The sequence below is a fragment of the Platichthys flesus genome, chromosome 9, assembly GCF_949316205.1.
Source record: "Platichthys flesus chromosome 9, fPlaFle2.1, whole genome shotgun sequence".
NCBI lineage: Eukaryota > Metazoa > Chordata > Actinopteri > Pleuronectiformes > Pleuronectidae > Platichthys > Platichthys flesus.
The window spans coordinates 15899325-15915292 of NC_084953.1; the positions used below are offsets into that span (position 1 = coordinate 15899325).

General features: G+C 43.7%; 1 protein-coding gene across 1 annotated transcript in view; it reads right to left on the bottom strand.

Moving 5' to 3' along the window:
- The window catches only part of sema6bb (sema domain, transmembrane domain (TM), and cytoplasmic domain, (semaphorin) 6Bb), a 74029-nt gene extending 62763 nt beyond the window's left edge, over positions 1-11266 (bottom strand). Inside the window, exons 1-4 of the mRNA XM_062395726.1 lie at positions 11147-11266; positions 9567-9681; positions 4001-4061; positions 3791-3853 (exon numbers count right to left, since the gene is read on the bottom strand). Of these exons, the coding sequence (XP_062251710.1) occupies positions 3791-3853; positions 4001-4061; positions 9567-9681; positions 11147-11255 (348 nt within the window). The 5' untranslated portion in view covers positions 11256-11266. The remainder of the gene's footprint in view (positions 1-3790; positions 3854-4000; positions 4062-9566; positions 9682-11146) is intronic.
- Between the last annotated feature and the right edge of the window lie 4702 nt (positions 11267-15968).

The following is a 15968-nucleotide window of genomic DNA, read 5'->3' on the forward strand; positions in this document are numbered from 1 at the left end:
CCGACTCATCAAAAATTCGTCTGGTCAACACGCGAGAAGAGAAAAGGCAGAAGAATTAGTATATTGAATTTTCAGCCTAATTAGGGAGAGCGCCATGTCCTTTGTGATCAACCAGGCAGAAATATTTAATTACAAAACCAATTACGAGGTAGCGAATGTATCACATCTGACACAAGCCTCCCCCGAGCGGAACAGGACATTCTCAGGTGGAGGAGAGATAGAGAGAGAGGGCAGGAGTGGGTGGGAGAGGGCGAGGGAGGCCACCAGGAAATGACTCCCTGACAAACGTTTGTAGAGATCTTGAATTTAATTTGAGCAAAGAGAGCGGATAAAAAAGACGAGTGAAATCATGAATATGTATAAATGTACAGAATATGTAATAAAGATGAGGGTGAGTGACTCAACCTACATTTATGTGAGAGCCTGAACGTGAATGTGTCTGTTTGTCTGTGTGTTTGTGTGTGTGTGTGTGTGTGTGTGTCATTGCTCTTGTACAGCTTCTTTGTGAGGACCAGTTTGAGCCTAGGAGTGAGGACATTTGGGGAAAGTGAGAACCCCCCCTCCCCCCTTTAATGAACTGATGGAGGGGTTGAGACTTGGTTTCAAGGTTAGGGTTATAATTAGGGTTAGGCATTTATTTTGGATGGTTACAGTAAAGGTAAGGGGTTATGGAATGCATTATGCCGAAGAGTGTCCTCACTAAGAAGCTGTACAAACCTGTGTGTGTGCGTTGCGCATGCATCAAAGTCAATAACAGATTATTTTGTTAAATATTCAGTCAGGTCCGTTTTTCACGATCAAATCAAGACACAGCAGCAGGAGGTAAGAAAAACAACACCAGTATTAATCTGATTCAATCCAGTACAGAGTCACCTCTCCCACTGTAGCTGGACGATACTGTGATGTTAAATGTTTTGAACTTTTGGAGAAAATCCTGACACGTCTGACATAGTTCTGTAAAGTTACGTGGCCAAAAAAAATCAAATATGATGAAATAAAGGTTTCTGCAAACTTTGGACCAACTCGCAAATTCAATGATGAAGCCAAGCCTCATCAACGTTGATCCAGCGTTGACTTGCAAGTTCTAATGGGAGCTGTAGGTATTAATAAAACCGCAGCTCCAGAGCGCCTTCGGTCCAAAAACAATCAGATCAGTGAATCAATTGTCATGTGGACATTTAAAAAAAGAATTTAAATGACTTTACTTTGGCTTTTTTTTTTTTGTGATGCATGAGGGAGGCCGGTGGTTCGATCCCGGCCTTCTCCAGTCCGCATACCAAAGTGTCCTCGGCAAGATGCTGAGCCCCAAATTACAGTGTGTGAATGGCGTGTGAGATGAGGCCCTGCATACACCGCATGAATGTTGTGTTATAAGAGAGAAAACAAGCGCTGTGTATGGACGTATGTGTGAATGTTACTTTGAATGGCTCATAAGAGGAAAAGTACTTAAATACACACCGTTTACCAATTATCATACTGAGGTATTTATTTATATATATTCACTTTGTGACCTATTATAACATCTATGGTCTCACAGTTGAATGTAATACTAAAGCATATATATTGCTAATGTGACTTTATGAAGCTTAAAGATACCCTGTGTTTCTAAGCACTTGCACTACAGAGTGGTATTGTGATGAAATTAAACTAGTGTGTGTGTGTTTAACTTCTGTCTGCTCGTGAGGATGCACACAAATACTATACAGTTTGTTTTGGCATCAAGAAGAGCGCTGTCAGATTTACACCATGTGATTTCACACTAATTTCACTGATAATGTGCCAAGAAAATAATCAATGCTCAATAACCACAAACAACTTGTCACAATTCACTGGCTGCCTCCTCCAGGCGGATCCGTCTCTGGCCAAACTATCCCAGAATGCAGAACGCTTGATGACCAAAACGTATGATGCTAACAATGAAAATTACAGCCTAAGTATCAGGCTTCAACTCGACCAAGTTGAAATACCAAGGGCCATTACAATTTTCTTGAGGCAAGTTGCGGGGGTCCCCCAACCAAGCTCAAAATGTTCTACATAAATGTATAAATCTAAATGTTAGGAAGGAAACGCAGTGAACACCCTCACACAGTTGTTTTTGGAGAGAACTCCCCAAGAGTAAACACAGGGTGTCTTTAAAGTGTTGCATTTTCTGTTGACGCTGTTCGAGAGAGGTGTTGACTCAACTCCACCGTCATCTCTGAGGCTGCAGCTGACGTTTTTTTGTTTTTGCACACAATTATAGCATGTAGATGGGTGAGCTCCCACTGTTTCCTAAAGTTTTTAGTTGCAATTTAATGTAAAAAGAGGACTTGTGACTAAAAATATCGGTGTTTCTCGTTCTACAATGATTGCATGCATCTGTGTGTGTGATGTGCTTGCATACGCACACACACTCACACACACACACACACACACACACACACACACACACACACACACACACACACACACAAGCAAGTCATTCATATGAATCTGCGCCCCGAGAGCTGACTGAGACAACCTGGCAGTGTTCTTATCTTCCTCACATTGCCGAGTGACTCACAGCATTACCAGGCAGCACAGTCATTAGGGGCAAGAAGACCTTTCATATCTCAGTCAGCCCCGCAGCTCTCCCCAGGGCTGGTCAACAGGGACCAACAACGCTCCTCTTCCTCCTTTTCCTCCTCTTCCTCCTTATCCTCCTTTTCCTCTCCTTTCCTCTCCTCTCCTTGTCCTCCTTTCACCCACCCCTTTTTCCTCTGTGCCTCTTTTCTCCATTGTGTTTCTGTCTGGCACTGTCTCACACAGATTTAATGTCGGGTGTTCTCTCAGTGTGTTAAATAAGTCATTTTTTTTCTCTGCCTTCAGGGGACAGAGCCTGTGTTTCCCCGGTCAACCACAACCATCATCACTTCACACACACACACACACATACACGCACACACACATCCCTAGTGTGTGTGTGCTATTGATATGTGAGTATTCAGCCGTAAGCTGCTGGGGGCTGCTGGGACGTTTCACCCCACCTCTTCCTCACTGCCTCAGCATCTAATGCCCACCTGCGTTTTCGGAAGGCACAAACCGAATTCCTGCTTCACGATGGTGGAACAAGTGGTGTGTAGGTAGGATTGGTTCTGTGCCTCCACTCAATTTGTATGAGTGTGTGTGTGTGAGATGGGTTACATGAGCTGGGACAATGCTATTATTCACAGTCATTGCACCCCTCCTGCTGAAGCTGTGCCAGCCGGCAGGACTGTTAGATAACTGGCACGATGTTGTGGGGACCTGAATCTGTTTCCACAGTCACATAATGGGAACTTGTCTTCATTAAGACATGTTTAGTTCATATTCAGGTTAAGTCATGTTTATGTGTGTGTGCGTGTGTTTATAACGTTATTGCGTTATTGTACAAAATATCATTTCTGCATGTACTGTGCTTTCTCTTTTTATGTAACTTTGGCAGATTTTACAAAAAATATAAATGCTGTTCAGTATAAAAACTGATTTTATTGCAGTAAATGACACATTGAGCTGAGAAATAAAAAAAAATCTGCTACAACACCAAATCGGTATATGACCTATCGAACTACTGTTCAGTCACTTCAGTATCAGTGATGTTTTTTTATCGTATGTGATGAGGCTATTTAAAGTTGCTATAATTAACATGTGTACTCTAACAAAGGATTAGGACGGTATGTTGATTTGGTTCTATTTTTGCATGCTATAGTTACCTGATTGAAACATGGAGAATGAAAGAGATTACTGTTTGAATAAGGAAAGATGGAGGAACAAATGTTAAACACCGACTCACCTCATGTTTGCCCTTCATCCTGCAGATCCTGATGTCGTTCTTGTTGGACTCCCATGTTCTTTTCTGCACATTTAAAAAAAAAAAACACAGACACACACCGCCGTTCAGCTACATTTGCATTTCTCTGTGACATTTCGTGGCCTAATGATCAGAGATGCAGTTACCTGGAAGAGGTAAACGCAGTGTGTGTCTCGTCAAGGAGGTGCTTACCTTATTGTAGAACATCTCATCTCCTGCGACGATGTCCAACTCCACACGGAAAAGGTCATCCCTGAAAAGAGAGAGATAGAGAAAGTGGCAGCCAGTGAGGGAAGGCCAGACACCGCACAAGCGTCTCTAGTACGGCTCGAATATCGTTGCCAGCTCTGGGCAGTGCAAGTCACTGCAGATTTTCTTTTGGATGAAATCCAGGCACACACTTGATTCAAACTCTGAATAGAGGTCATTCCACCAGGGTTTTTACAAATAACCCTCCACCTTGTGTATAATCCATAATTCCAGCACATTATAGACATGCATTCCTCTAAAGTTGGTCAGACCTGCGGAGATTAGGGAGCAGCTTTACACTGCCTTCCATTCCTCACGATATATATATGAGAAATGGAATCCGACTGCATAATGATGTCTCATATTTCCCGTCTGCCTATTGCCTCCGCTCATTAAACTTGACTTGCTGCATCGAATTCGCTGTCAGTACTCCGAATTCTGCTTATCAGTCTTATTCAAAACCCTGAAATTGAATTAATGGACGATTTAATCAAGTTGTTGTACTGATGTTTACACCCCCAGCTGCACGCTGCCTACACATGGCACAAAAACCTAACACCATGCATGTATTCATGATGTTCAAAAAACACTGCTGCACTTGTTTACTGCTGCTCTGCTCATAATTCTGCAGTAACCTTGGGCGTTCCTCTGAAATGGGCCCACTACATGAGAGTTGGGCTAAGCAGGTAAAAGCCGACGTTTGCATACTGATCAAGGCCTTGATACATTTGTACGGATGGATCTGAAGCTTGGGCCTCATCTAAGTAAAGGCTCAGTGCTTTGAATGGGCTATACTGGAAATGTGCCATAGCTTTGCTATTGAATTTATCGTCTCCATCCAGCTCTGCCTCCCATCTGTGCTGCGTGTTCCTCCCATGTCTTGACAGAGGACGGGTTAATCATGTGTGAGAATCCATGTGAGTGTTCCTATCACCTGAGAGTGTTCATCAAAGTGCATTAAAGGGGGATTCTGATATTTTTCTCAACTTCTCATCAAGCAAGACGTTTGCAACATTGAAAAAAGCCCTTTTAGAGAACATTTTCTTGGACAGTTGCAGTCATATTTCCTAGTATTATTCATTTACACACCCACTTGTATAAACAAAGGGTCCAGGTTGAGCGAAAGCACAACTCCTCTTTTATTTTATGTTTGTGACTTTATAGAGAGCTGTGAGAATGTGTGCTCGATATGAACACAGGTACGCCAAGTGCCATCAGGTTTTTCTCCTGAATAATTCATCCCCACTTCCCGTTGGTGTGGTTTTAAGACACCCACTCTTAATCAGCCTTGCAGGCCACGAGAACGGCTGAGGGGCGAAGAAGTGCCAAATCACCAAACACTTGCGTGGTGCCTCCTTGCTTTAACGGGTCAGGGTTTAAGAGTTCTCCAAACACTGGAGTGGGCCAGAGTGTGAGGCATAATCTCATCCAGCCTGCTTCAGCCTTGTGTCAGCTTAACATAATGAGTATAGCAACAGGCCTCCTCGCTGGCAACCAGCACTGTTGCCTGTGATAGGGCAGAAGAGGGGGGAATTATTCATGCTACTGTTTCTCATTCTCTCGCCATCCCTCTGCTTGCTCGCTCCAGGTTGTTTGAATGATGCAAAGCCTGTGGCCTGTGTGCTTTTGTTTGTTCATAAAGTGGATTTAACGTGTGATTTAAGGTTGGGATTCAGGGTAAGGACTCACAGACCATGTATGAACTGAGCAAAGATTTCATTATTCTTTTATGTAGCAGGATGTGAACGCAGCCTTGAAACACCTCATCTCAATGGCTCGTAACTCACAAAGGCACCTCGGCTTACAAATCCCTAGCCTCAAACCCACAAATCAAAACTCTCCTGTCTCTCGCCCTCTCGGCTAGGCTTGTGTGTGTGTGTGTGTGTGTGTGTGTGTGTGTGTGTGTGTCTAGTGTGTGCACGCACGTGCCTGAGCTGTTATTTCATGCAACGCCTCTGACCTGCCCTAATACAATGTCAACACAGGCTCGAGAGAAACTGTCAACATTTCCTTAATTTCTCACTTGTCCGCCTCATGAACTTTCTCCTCTTGGCCAAACAAAAGCAGACCTAGGTCAAGTCGAGACCGCGAAAGCCGTCAATGTCTCCTGAGAGAAATTCAGTTTTCCTTCTCTCTTCTTCTTGCGGTCTTCTTCTTGAGGTTTATCGTGAGCAGCACTGAGCCTTTCTGAGCCTGCGAATGGAGAGAGCAGGAGAAGCCGCTCCGCTAGATGAAAGTAAAACCACCTAGTTACCTCGACACATCTGCTGACTGAGGGAGAGTGCTGCTGTGGCATGTCTGTGCAGGCAAGCGGTTATATCTGTAAATATGTGCCAGGCTAAGTACCTGCAACCGACTTACACACTTACTCCTGACAACCGACTATGCAAAGATGTGAAAACTAAGAAGCAGTGTTAAAGTGAACTGCTGCACACTGTCACCACCAAGCTTATACAGAAGGATGTTTGAGTTAAAGACCTTAGGCATTAAACTCAGAAAACAGAGACTGAATACTTTGTATTGTGTTCGTTACAGTTTTCCAGAGTATTTTGAAGATGTGTGACGGTAAAGGGTCAGCCTTACAACGTCTTCTGTGGCTGTGTTGTTTAGTCAGAGTTTCAGGAACACGTAACAACTACATGTTAAACTAAAAGGGTGCAGACCTCTGCCAAGGCTAATTCCCATCTCGCCACGTCAAAGCAGTGTTTCCCATTATTAATCTAGACTGTGGCGGACTGCCATATTGCACTTTTGTGCATTTGCATGTGGTTTTTTGCTTAATTCTGCTAACAGGCAGACAAACAGACAAAATATAAACTTTATCTCCCTAGTCAGGCCTAGAGGAAGTCATTATTATTAAATCAATAATATACATAATCGTTAGCAGTTCCCTGTGTCTGCGTCCTGCGGGTACTCTGGTTTACTCCAGAGACATGTAGGTTCATTGATGACTCTAAATTTGCCCATCAGTGGGACTGTGAGTGTGAATGGTTGTTTGTCCCTTCATGTTAGCCCTGTGATACACTGGGAACCTGTTCAGGTTTTAGTAGATAGACTACAATTTTACCGCATTCCCCAATTTTGTATCATGTCATTGGTCAAGTACAGTAATTTGTTGTATATTAACTTTCTCTCCCAGCCTCCAAAGTTTCCTAATCTTTGCCACAATTGATCATCTGCCTGCCCATCTGCCATGAGTCATTGAACCTGTCTGTGACCGCTGAGTAACCTCCACTGACCTCTGAGGTCAGCGTCTGCCGGCTAATAAACTGAGGGACCGCCAAACTGGCAGTCAGTCTGCACACTTTCCCCACAGCTACACACTCACACAATCACACACCAGTAATGACACAGACTGAAGAAATCGGATTTTTCATAACATTTATCAAGACTTGGCGTCATTCCTCTGGTCATCTCGTCAATAGGTAAACACTCTCAATTGGTTTATAAATGATTTGTGTGGATTAGCCCTTTGGATCAGACCGAGCGCTGAGGACCAGAGTCTGCAGCTGCTCGTCTTGTCAGGGGCTTAACACAGCAAGGTGCTTTACTCCACCTGACACCATCCAAATACAGAGTTTACTCTCCTTTAGCGCAGCTGGGGAGAGGACGGGGCGAGGTAGCTGCTCGCAGCAGGTGCCTGGGCACGGATTCAGCAGCGCTTGCAGTCTGAGGAGCAGCTATGCTAATGGTGACAGGATTTGGGGATGAGTGAGGCGTCTTATCAGGCTATGCGCGGTGCAGGAGCTTTTTGCAGTCACACCTGCCACCACAGGTACTTATTTATACATTACACGTTTTAAAACTCTGCCTTCCTGCCGGGCTGTCTCCAGCGCGCACATGCACTTGCACATGGATCTGTTCTCACAGAAGACTGATCATTTTCTGTCAGGACGCCGAAAACAGTATTAGCCACTTACAAGGAATATATAAAAATATATACAGTTTACTCTAGAGAGTAATTTACTCATTCTCTGTTAGCTGCCATCAACATCCTTCATGTTTCTACCTGCAAGTCTTGCATTTCAGAATCATCTGCTTGGCTGAGACATTCATATCAGCTTACCTCTGTTATTCAGTAATAATTCTGCAGCTGTAAATTGGAAATAACTTGTTTTAAGACTGGTCATGTTTCAGAGCCGTCCGGCAGACAACAGTAGCTGTAGTCTAAGGGCAGTTTTATTATCTGGCTGTGTGCACGTGTGTGTGCTTATAGACCCTGTCCACACAGACAGAATGGCTGGAACCATAGTAACGTAGTTTGATATATTTACTACCGACTCTCACTAGTGAGGTTAGAGCAGCTGGAGGCCAGGCACTGGGTCATTTCCTGGACCACAGTGGCGTCTCTTATTGGAAACCACTTCAATCTTCTTTCAGACTGCCACTACAGCAAATAACCAGCACCATATGTGGAAACCGAGTGCGTCTCATTTCTTTAGCATGTTGCAAGCTAAATTAATTTTTTGACAACACGGGGCAGTAAATCTGGAGGTGCATGTTTTCTGTTAGCTCTGTCTGCCTCCGCTCGGCTCCTGAATGGCTCCGGGGGAGCAGCAGATGTAGCTCAGCAGCCTAAACCTGGCGCTGCCGTCCACGACGCCCTCGTCTGGCTCTACTGACCACCAGGGCTGCTGTCTCCACCGGGATCAGCACGCTCAGCAGACTGACAGACATATGGGGGCCATCTTCGTATGGAGACCACACGAGAACACATTTGTCAGGCCAACTATCTTCTGATGCAGCTACTGTGTCATAAAAACTGGCCAAGTTTCTGTAGTGATCTCACTGCTGTTATCACTGTTTCCAATTTGGTACGTGCCTTTGCAAAAATCACTTCACTCAGTTTATGAAACATGGGACTAGCTACTAAAATATTCACAGGACTGTCTTTAACACTACCAGAGCGGATCTTTCAGTTTGAACATTTAAAAGCCCCATGGTACACCCTCACAGGACCAATCTGTTATTTTAACCATGTAGAGAATCGTGCTTGATTGATATAAACATTTTTTTTTTTTATTTCAATCTGCTGAACATGTTGAAACGTGCTGGGCCAACCAACCAACCATGTAATTTCTTCCACAATTAACACATTAAACAGCAATGTAAATGGTCCATTGTTTCCCTATATCAGTTAATTATTAGGCTCTTAAATCGTAAATATCATTCCTTTTCCACAAGATCCATGACTGGCTCTATCTCACAATGTAAAAGAAAGCCATAAGGGAAATGCCTCTGCACCACAATTTAAAGGGTTTTCCCCCTGACCCATACCACATCCCTCCACATTGTCCAGTGGTTTTTGAATAATCTCTAATGTCCAATCAATGTGGCTATGGTTGCATGGCACCGACTGTAGCGATAACAAACAAACTGAAAACAGGCGTAGTATTTGCATGTGTGTGTGTGTGTGTGTGTGTGTGTGAGTGTTCAAACCATGAACATTGACGATTTGGGAATATGTTTCTAGTTTGTCTTGTGTGAACAGAGGTGTGTTGTGTTGTACCTGGCTCCGATGTAGAGCGTCCGATTGACTTGCAGGATCCTCTGGATGTGCAGCGGCTCTTGTCTCAGCCACGTCCGGTGGGGTCGGCCCAGAAACACCGGGTATCGTCTCGCCACTGCCGGGGAGTGAGACACAGAGAGGAACAGTGACTGATCCTGAACTGACACAAATCTTGGAGGAAGAAAAGTACTCCAAACAGAAGGGGTTTTGTGTTTGTTTTGACAGCTCCGCAGCAATAGCAGGGAGATGTGGAGACAAAGCTCCGGGCTTGTAAAACAGCAGCACATCTGATACATTAAAGAGACAAAGACACAGACAAATAATCCTCTGAGAACGAAAGATTTCTGAAACGTGTGTCCCTGTTACATTCACAAGTTTGACTGGGTGATTCAGACTCACTACTGACAAATTGCTCAAGTTGACAAGTTTGGCAATACGTGTTCTAAGAGCTGACTTAGATAATTCAAAAAAGGGAAACACACAAGGATGTGTGACATTTCAAAAACATCAGAAAGACGTACATCAAAACACTCAAACTGTTTTCAGAGGACAAGGATTTCTGTACGTGGAGGAAGGGAAACCTTCAGGGAGAGGAATCCAAGATAAAAGCGCTGGATAGTGTTCAGCTGCTGGTCTGTTTTTATCACGTCCCACAGATGTGACACAGTGTAAAATAAGTGGAGAGCGAAGCAGAAATAACGGTTACGTATAAATCTGATGGAAAATCAGTATGGCTGCCCGTCTTTGACCTTGACTGAGGTGAATGAGACAGTATTGTTTTATCTAACATCCTCGCATCCTCTCTCTGTCCTGTTCTGATCCCACACACAGTCCATTCATCTGTTTCCGCTTCTTATTCACCTCCATGTTTTGTCAGCTTGTTTTATTCCTGTCATGTAATTACTTTCAGCAGAAACCTTGTCGCTGTGTCAGGGGATCCACTATGATTCATTCTTTCTCTTCTCATCCTCCACCTCTACTTATCTGTCCACCTCCACACTATCCCTCCGTTCGTCTCGTCTGTCCATCCAGATGTGAATGTGCTTTGTGTTATATCTTATACATGCAATAGACCACAGCTACTGAGTCGAAAATGCAGTGTAGCTCTCAGAAGACTGACAACCTCTACTCTCCGCTGCGTGTGGTATTGATACGTGCAGAAGGACTCAGCTGGGGAAACGATCAATCAATATTATTGACCTGCAATCAATCAAGGGTCTGGCCTAGAATGGAGACTGTCGAGCTGATATGGAGACTCAAAGTCTGAGTGTGAGAGGAGCTCTGTCTCCTGAGGGCCTCTCTCTCTGTGTGTGTGGGAAAGTTACGAGTTTCTTCCTACACTCTCCACTCTCATTCCTGAGTGTGACCCCCCAACTCCTGACCTGGACACCAGTCAACACCCTTCGTGTGAGAGCCTGTCTGACCTCAACAGCCCACACGGTGACCCCAAGCCTCCTCTATGCCCTCCCCCCCAAAATTCAACACCCTACGTGTAGGGACACCTCACACATGGCGACTCGGGCGAGAGGCACGCAGGGGAGTAGGTGGTGAGAGGGTGAGAAAATCAGCGGGGTCAATACCTTCGGTGGGGATGAAGTTCAGGGGCCCCGGTTCCTCTGGGAACGCCGGGCTGGCCATTCGGAGGAGCCAACAAAGCAGGAAGAAGGAAGGAGGAGCCATGGTTGCCATATCAACAGCACTGGAGTCTCTGGAGATAAAAGACAGAAAAGCAGAAAAGATTAAGTGGTTGCTAGATAAGCCACTTATCGCATTAAAGCACAGATTACTTAAACACCAATTAACAAACTATGGAACTACCTAACTAACTAGCTAGATTGTTTTCTCACATGAAGCTCTTAGTTTAAATACCCTCAGCATCTCTATATTGTCTCCCTGATGAGAGGAGCGATAAAAACGCTGCTCTGACTGAGCGATTGAGTCATTCATTGTGGGAAGTGTCCGGTCAGATCTGAATACAGCCAGATCACTGTGATACAGCCCCACCACATCAAACATCACACCACCTATGACACATATGACAACTATGAGAAAGAGACGTAGGAGCACAAGCGGGGGGGTGACATCTTGGCACGACAGAGGCCAGGATACAGCCTGTAAATGAATAGAAAATCTGTCTTGGCACAGAGCGAATGAAAGGCTCAATAAAACTCCAGACATCAAGCATTACCCAGGATATGAAAGAGGCTGACAGAGGAAGTGTAGCGGTGGTTTACATAGATTAAATGCTTTCCATCCACGCATATCACCTCTCTAACGGCAGTTCTAAACGGTCAGTATTTATCATCCTGTAGCACAAAGGCCCATGCAGGTCCTGAATGTGAGTCATGTGGAAATACAAATGATACCCAAATTAAGTTACTTCACACGATCCATCTAGAAAATGACTCCGGCACTTAGGACTTGTCTGAGGAAAGCTTTCAGAGTTGCCACAAACCCTAGAAGGCATTGAGGGCAGAATGCTACCTCTGCATTTCTCTGCAATTTCAGAGGCGTAGCGTTTGTGTGTGGTTGCATCCAACGTCCATCTAACTGAGACCTCTATTCAAGTTGTTATTACCTTGTAGTCTTATTCATCTATATTATTCTAAGCCGTTGCCTCTCCATGCCTGCTCGGCAAGGACTAATTTCACAAACCTCGGATTTATGAAACCTCTTAACTCCACTTTAACTTCTTGTTCATGCTGAAAGCGACGCTGAATAATTTGCATTGAAAATCAAGCAGACATGTCACCACAAACAAAAACATCTCTTGCACCCCTGCACAATTGCAACATCTCAAATTTGAATAGACAAGGTCGGATTTCTTCATGCAAAAGATCCTAGCATTTTACTGTGGTCACACATGTGCCACGCAGAAAACAATGGAAAGACAAGCACTTTGCTGACTGTACGGTATCCAGGATGCGTCTGTCTCAGTTTTCATCTCTCTTGCACACTTTAATACCAAAACAAGTGTAGATATGCAGGTTTTCTACATGTCGGGGTAAACTAAGTGAATTGTTAGCTGATATGCAGACTGTTAAAATGTGTCTGTCGTGTCCTATCCACTCATTGGAGCCTCTGTGTGAGATGCTTTGGTCTGTTTTTAAAAAGTATTTTAGCACACTCTCAACAAAGCTACATGGTGGCTGGCCACTAGTTAGCATGGCATGGCTTACAACATCAACCTATATTTGCCATGTGTAGTCCATTGACTGTATATAAATAAGGTGCAGCCGCCGTGCTCCTGGTTTGATTGGGCCGTAGTGAGCAGCGCGCCCACGGTGGTGTCATGTTTACATCTGGCAATCACAGCTGTAGCTACTACTACTGATTCCATCCTTTTACACTGAAGACAAAAAACAGAGGTGAGTGGGTGTTAGTGGTTTTCGGTCGAGTATAAAATGGCCTTTAGACTTTCACGTGTCGTCTTCAGTTAAGTTCAAGTCAGTTGTTGCAGTGTGTGCTTGAGGACTGAACTGGCAAAGATTACATTTTGTTGCATACACAACCCAAATTCATTCCTATAAAACTACAATCTTGAGCAGTTCAAATAAACAATGACAATACGTCATTAGAAAACTCTTTGCTGTTCCCACAAGATGCTGGAACTTGGCTGCAGGGATTTATTCCAATTCAGCAGAGCTGCGTTAATGTAGGATGTTCCACTTTATACTGGAGGTGTTGGACGGGTTTGAGGTCAGAGCTCCTGGCTCAGGCCGACCCAAAATGGGAAAGACTATTTTTTATTGGCCTCACTTTTCAACCAAGGTGATCCTGGTGCTAGTGCTGGGTGGGGAGGGTTGGTTCGAGCATGGTTCAACTTGAAAACCTTTTTAAGAACCTTTTATCATTTCAGCAGGTTAGACCCACCATGGAGCCTCTTCATTACGTTTCTGATTTCCCAGCAGCACTAGCGCTGACTTGAAGCAAAACATCAACGAAGGCAAAGGTGTCTCTAATGTTGCAACAAGAATCCCACCATCTCCAAAACTTTGCACCGTAGCCAATCTGCATCCACATTCAAAGGACTTAATACATGATGTATTATTTACAAATACTCAAACATATAAAGGCCTTAACAGCAGCACCAGCAAATGAGAGTTAAGTAAAATTTATTCAAATTCCTCAAAGTTAACTACTTGTCATATTTCACAAAAAGTCCTGCGTGCATTGAATTCAGTAAGACGGTATTTTAATGTTATGCATTGAACTTTTTATCTGTAAGAAGAACAATGTGTTTGCTTTGTTATCTTCCATTTAATTGGAAGTAAGGGACTGAACTCGAACCATGACAGTCTCTCGACAAAAAAGGCCGTAACTATTTGTACGACGGCTCAACAAAAAATGTTAATGAAGTAAAAATGTTAATCGTAAACAATAGATTCTTTTGAAAGTTAATAAATGTAATTAAATGCAGTGAACGAAAGAGACGATATAAAATATACATTTGGAACCAGCAGCCTTTCCTCAGCCATGCTCTCCTTCTCACATACGCGCTCTCCTCTGAAAGATACAAACAGCCATTGTGCAGCCCATCTACTTAATGGAGTCCCAGACATAACCTTATCAGGACATATCATCTTTATGGGGCATTTTTCAAATTCCCCTTCTTTGCCATTACAATAAAAGTGGGAGGCACGCTAATTACCCAACAACCACAAGCAAAATTACAGGAGGTGAAGGGGAAAGAGTCACGGAAAGGGAAGAAAGGAGGTCGAGGGTAGCGAGAGAGAGAGAGAGAGATGGAGAGAGATAAGTGAGAAACAAAGCGCGAGAGAGAAGATGAGAAGTCAGGAAGTCAGTATATCCAATCAGAGGTTCTATTGTTTCTGCTATTAATAATGTATGAATAAATGTCAGGCGGTATGCATTCGCTTAGTATAATTAGACACTCTGGGCTATACAATTTCATAGTACGGCAGAATAAGTAGATACACAAGTATTAAAGTGAAGTGTGTGTTTGTGTGTGTGAGTGTGTGTGTTTGTGTGCGTGTGTGTACGTGCAAACAGTTCCGAGCCAAAGCATCTCTGTAATGATGACAAATGACTCTAGCGAGTCCATTCAGAAGCACAAGCACAAACTGCATGGTAGTATGACATTATCACTGAGCCGAGCACACTGCAAGTCACATATATCTATTTTGCCATTTATTGGAGACATTAATACAAAATATTCAACCCAAGGGTGCTATACCACTCTTTGTATGGAACTGAAATGGCAGTTGATGTCGTCAAAGCCATATTGAAGTTGGCACACAGTGCGTCGGCTCCGTGGATTTAGAAAAAAAAAAAACGTTAAAAAAACAACATACTGCCAGTAGCAAATTATTGCATCAGTTCCTTTTCCGCAGGGACTATTGTTTCCAGTGTTGTGACAAAAACTGGAGGAACTGAACTTGAGCTCGGGCACTATCCCAACAGCCCTATTTGTTTGCCAAGTTAATACGGATGGCAATTGACGACAGTGGAGAATTGTTTTTAAACAATGTCTGGTCGAGTAAAAATTCAGATTGAGCTGTAATTCCCCTTACACAGCAACTTTCTGCTGTTCTTTATTCGGCTGTTTTCAGAAAAGAAAAGTTGGCCTTTCTCGTATTTCACACGCAGGAGATTGTTGGAGACACTGTTCACAGCAGGGAAATATCACATTGACACTGGAATCTGCCCTTATGTCCGAAAGCTCAAATCTCATTGTTTTTCCAAGATGGGATATATGTATTCTTTTTATTTTCGTTGTTTTGCTTCAGTGGCTTGTTAGAAACTTCATCAACACACCCACTTACTCTACAGTTTCCTGTTGTATTATCCCAGGGGCTCTCTCATTCTAGATACATTTAACAAGGGGACTGGCAGGAAAAGTTCCTGAAAATATCAACGGACTCGGACATTTGCCTTCTACCATACAGCCTCTCTGGAAATTTCAGGAAAATATCCAGACTTCAGTGCAGCTCTGACAGCAGCTTTGAAGAAACTCACGTGCTCCAGTTGCTAGGATTCTACGCAGATTTGTTAATTTGTCCCTAGCCCCAGATCAATTTGGTTTTGGAAGGTGTAACGTCTCCCTGGACTTCATTACTGCCACCTCATAAAGATAACTTAACAAACAAATCACCAGCTAATCAATTATGTCGGTTGTCTTAAGCGAGGCCCTAATGAGCGCTGATCATCTTCTGATACTGAGTGAAGTCAGGGCCCTGAAGGGGAAGAATGGCTTGATGGAGAAGAGAGGAAATGTGAGAAATCTCTGTAATGTTGAAGTGGACCCTGGTTATAAAGAGAAGCTCCCTCGGCTGCAGGGGTTGCAGCCGAGGGAGCTTCTCTGACGACGAGGTGCAGAACACCTCGTCGTCAAATGAAGACGCTAATATGCTCTAAAATGCTTTTGTCACTTATTATGGT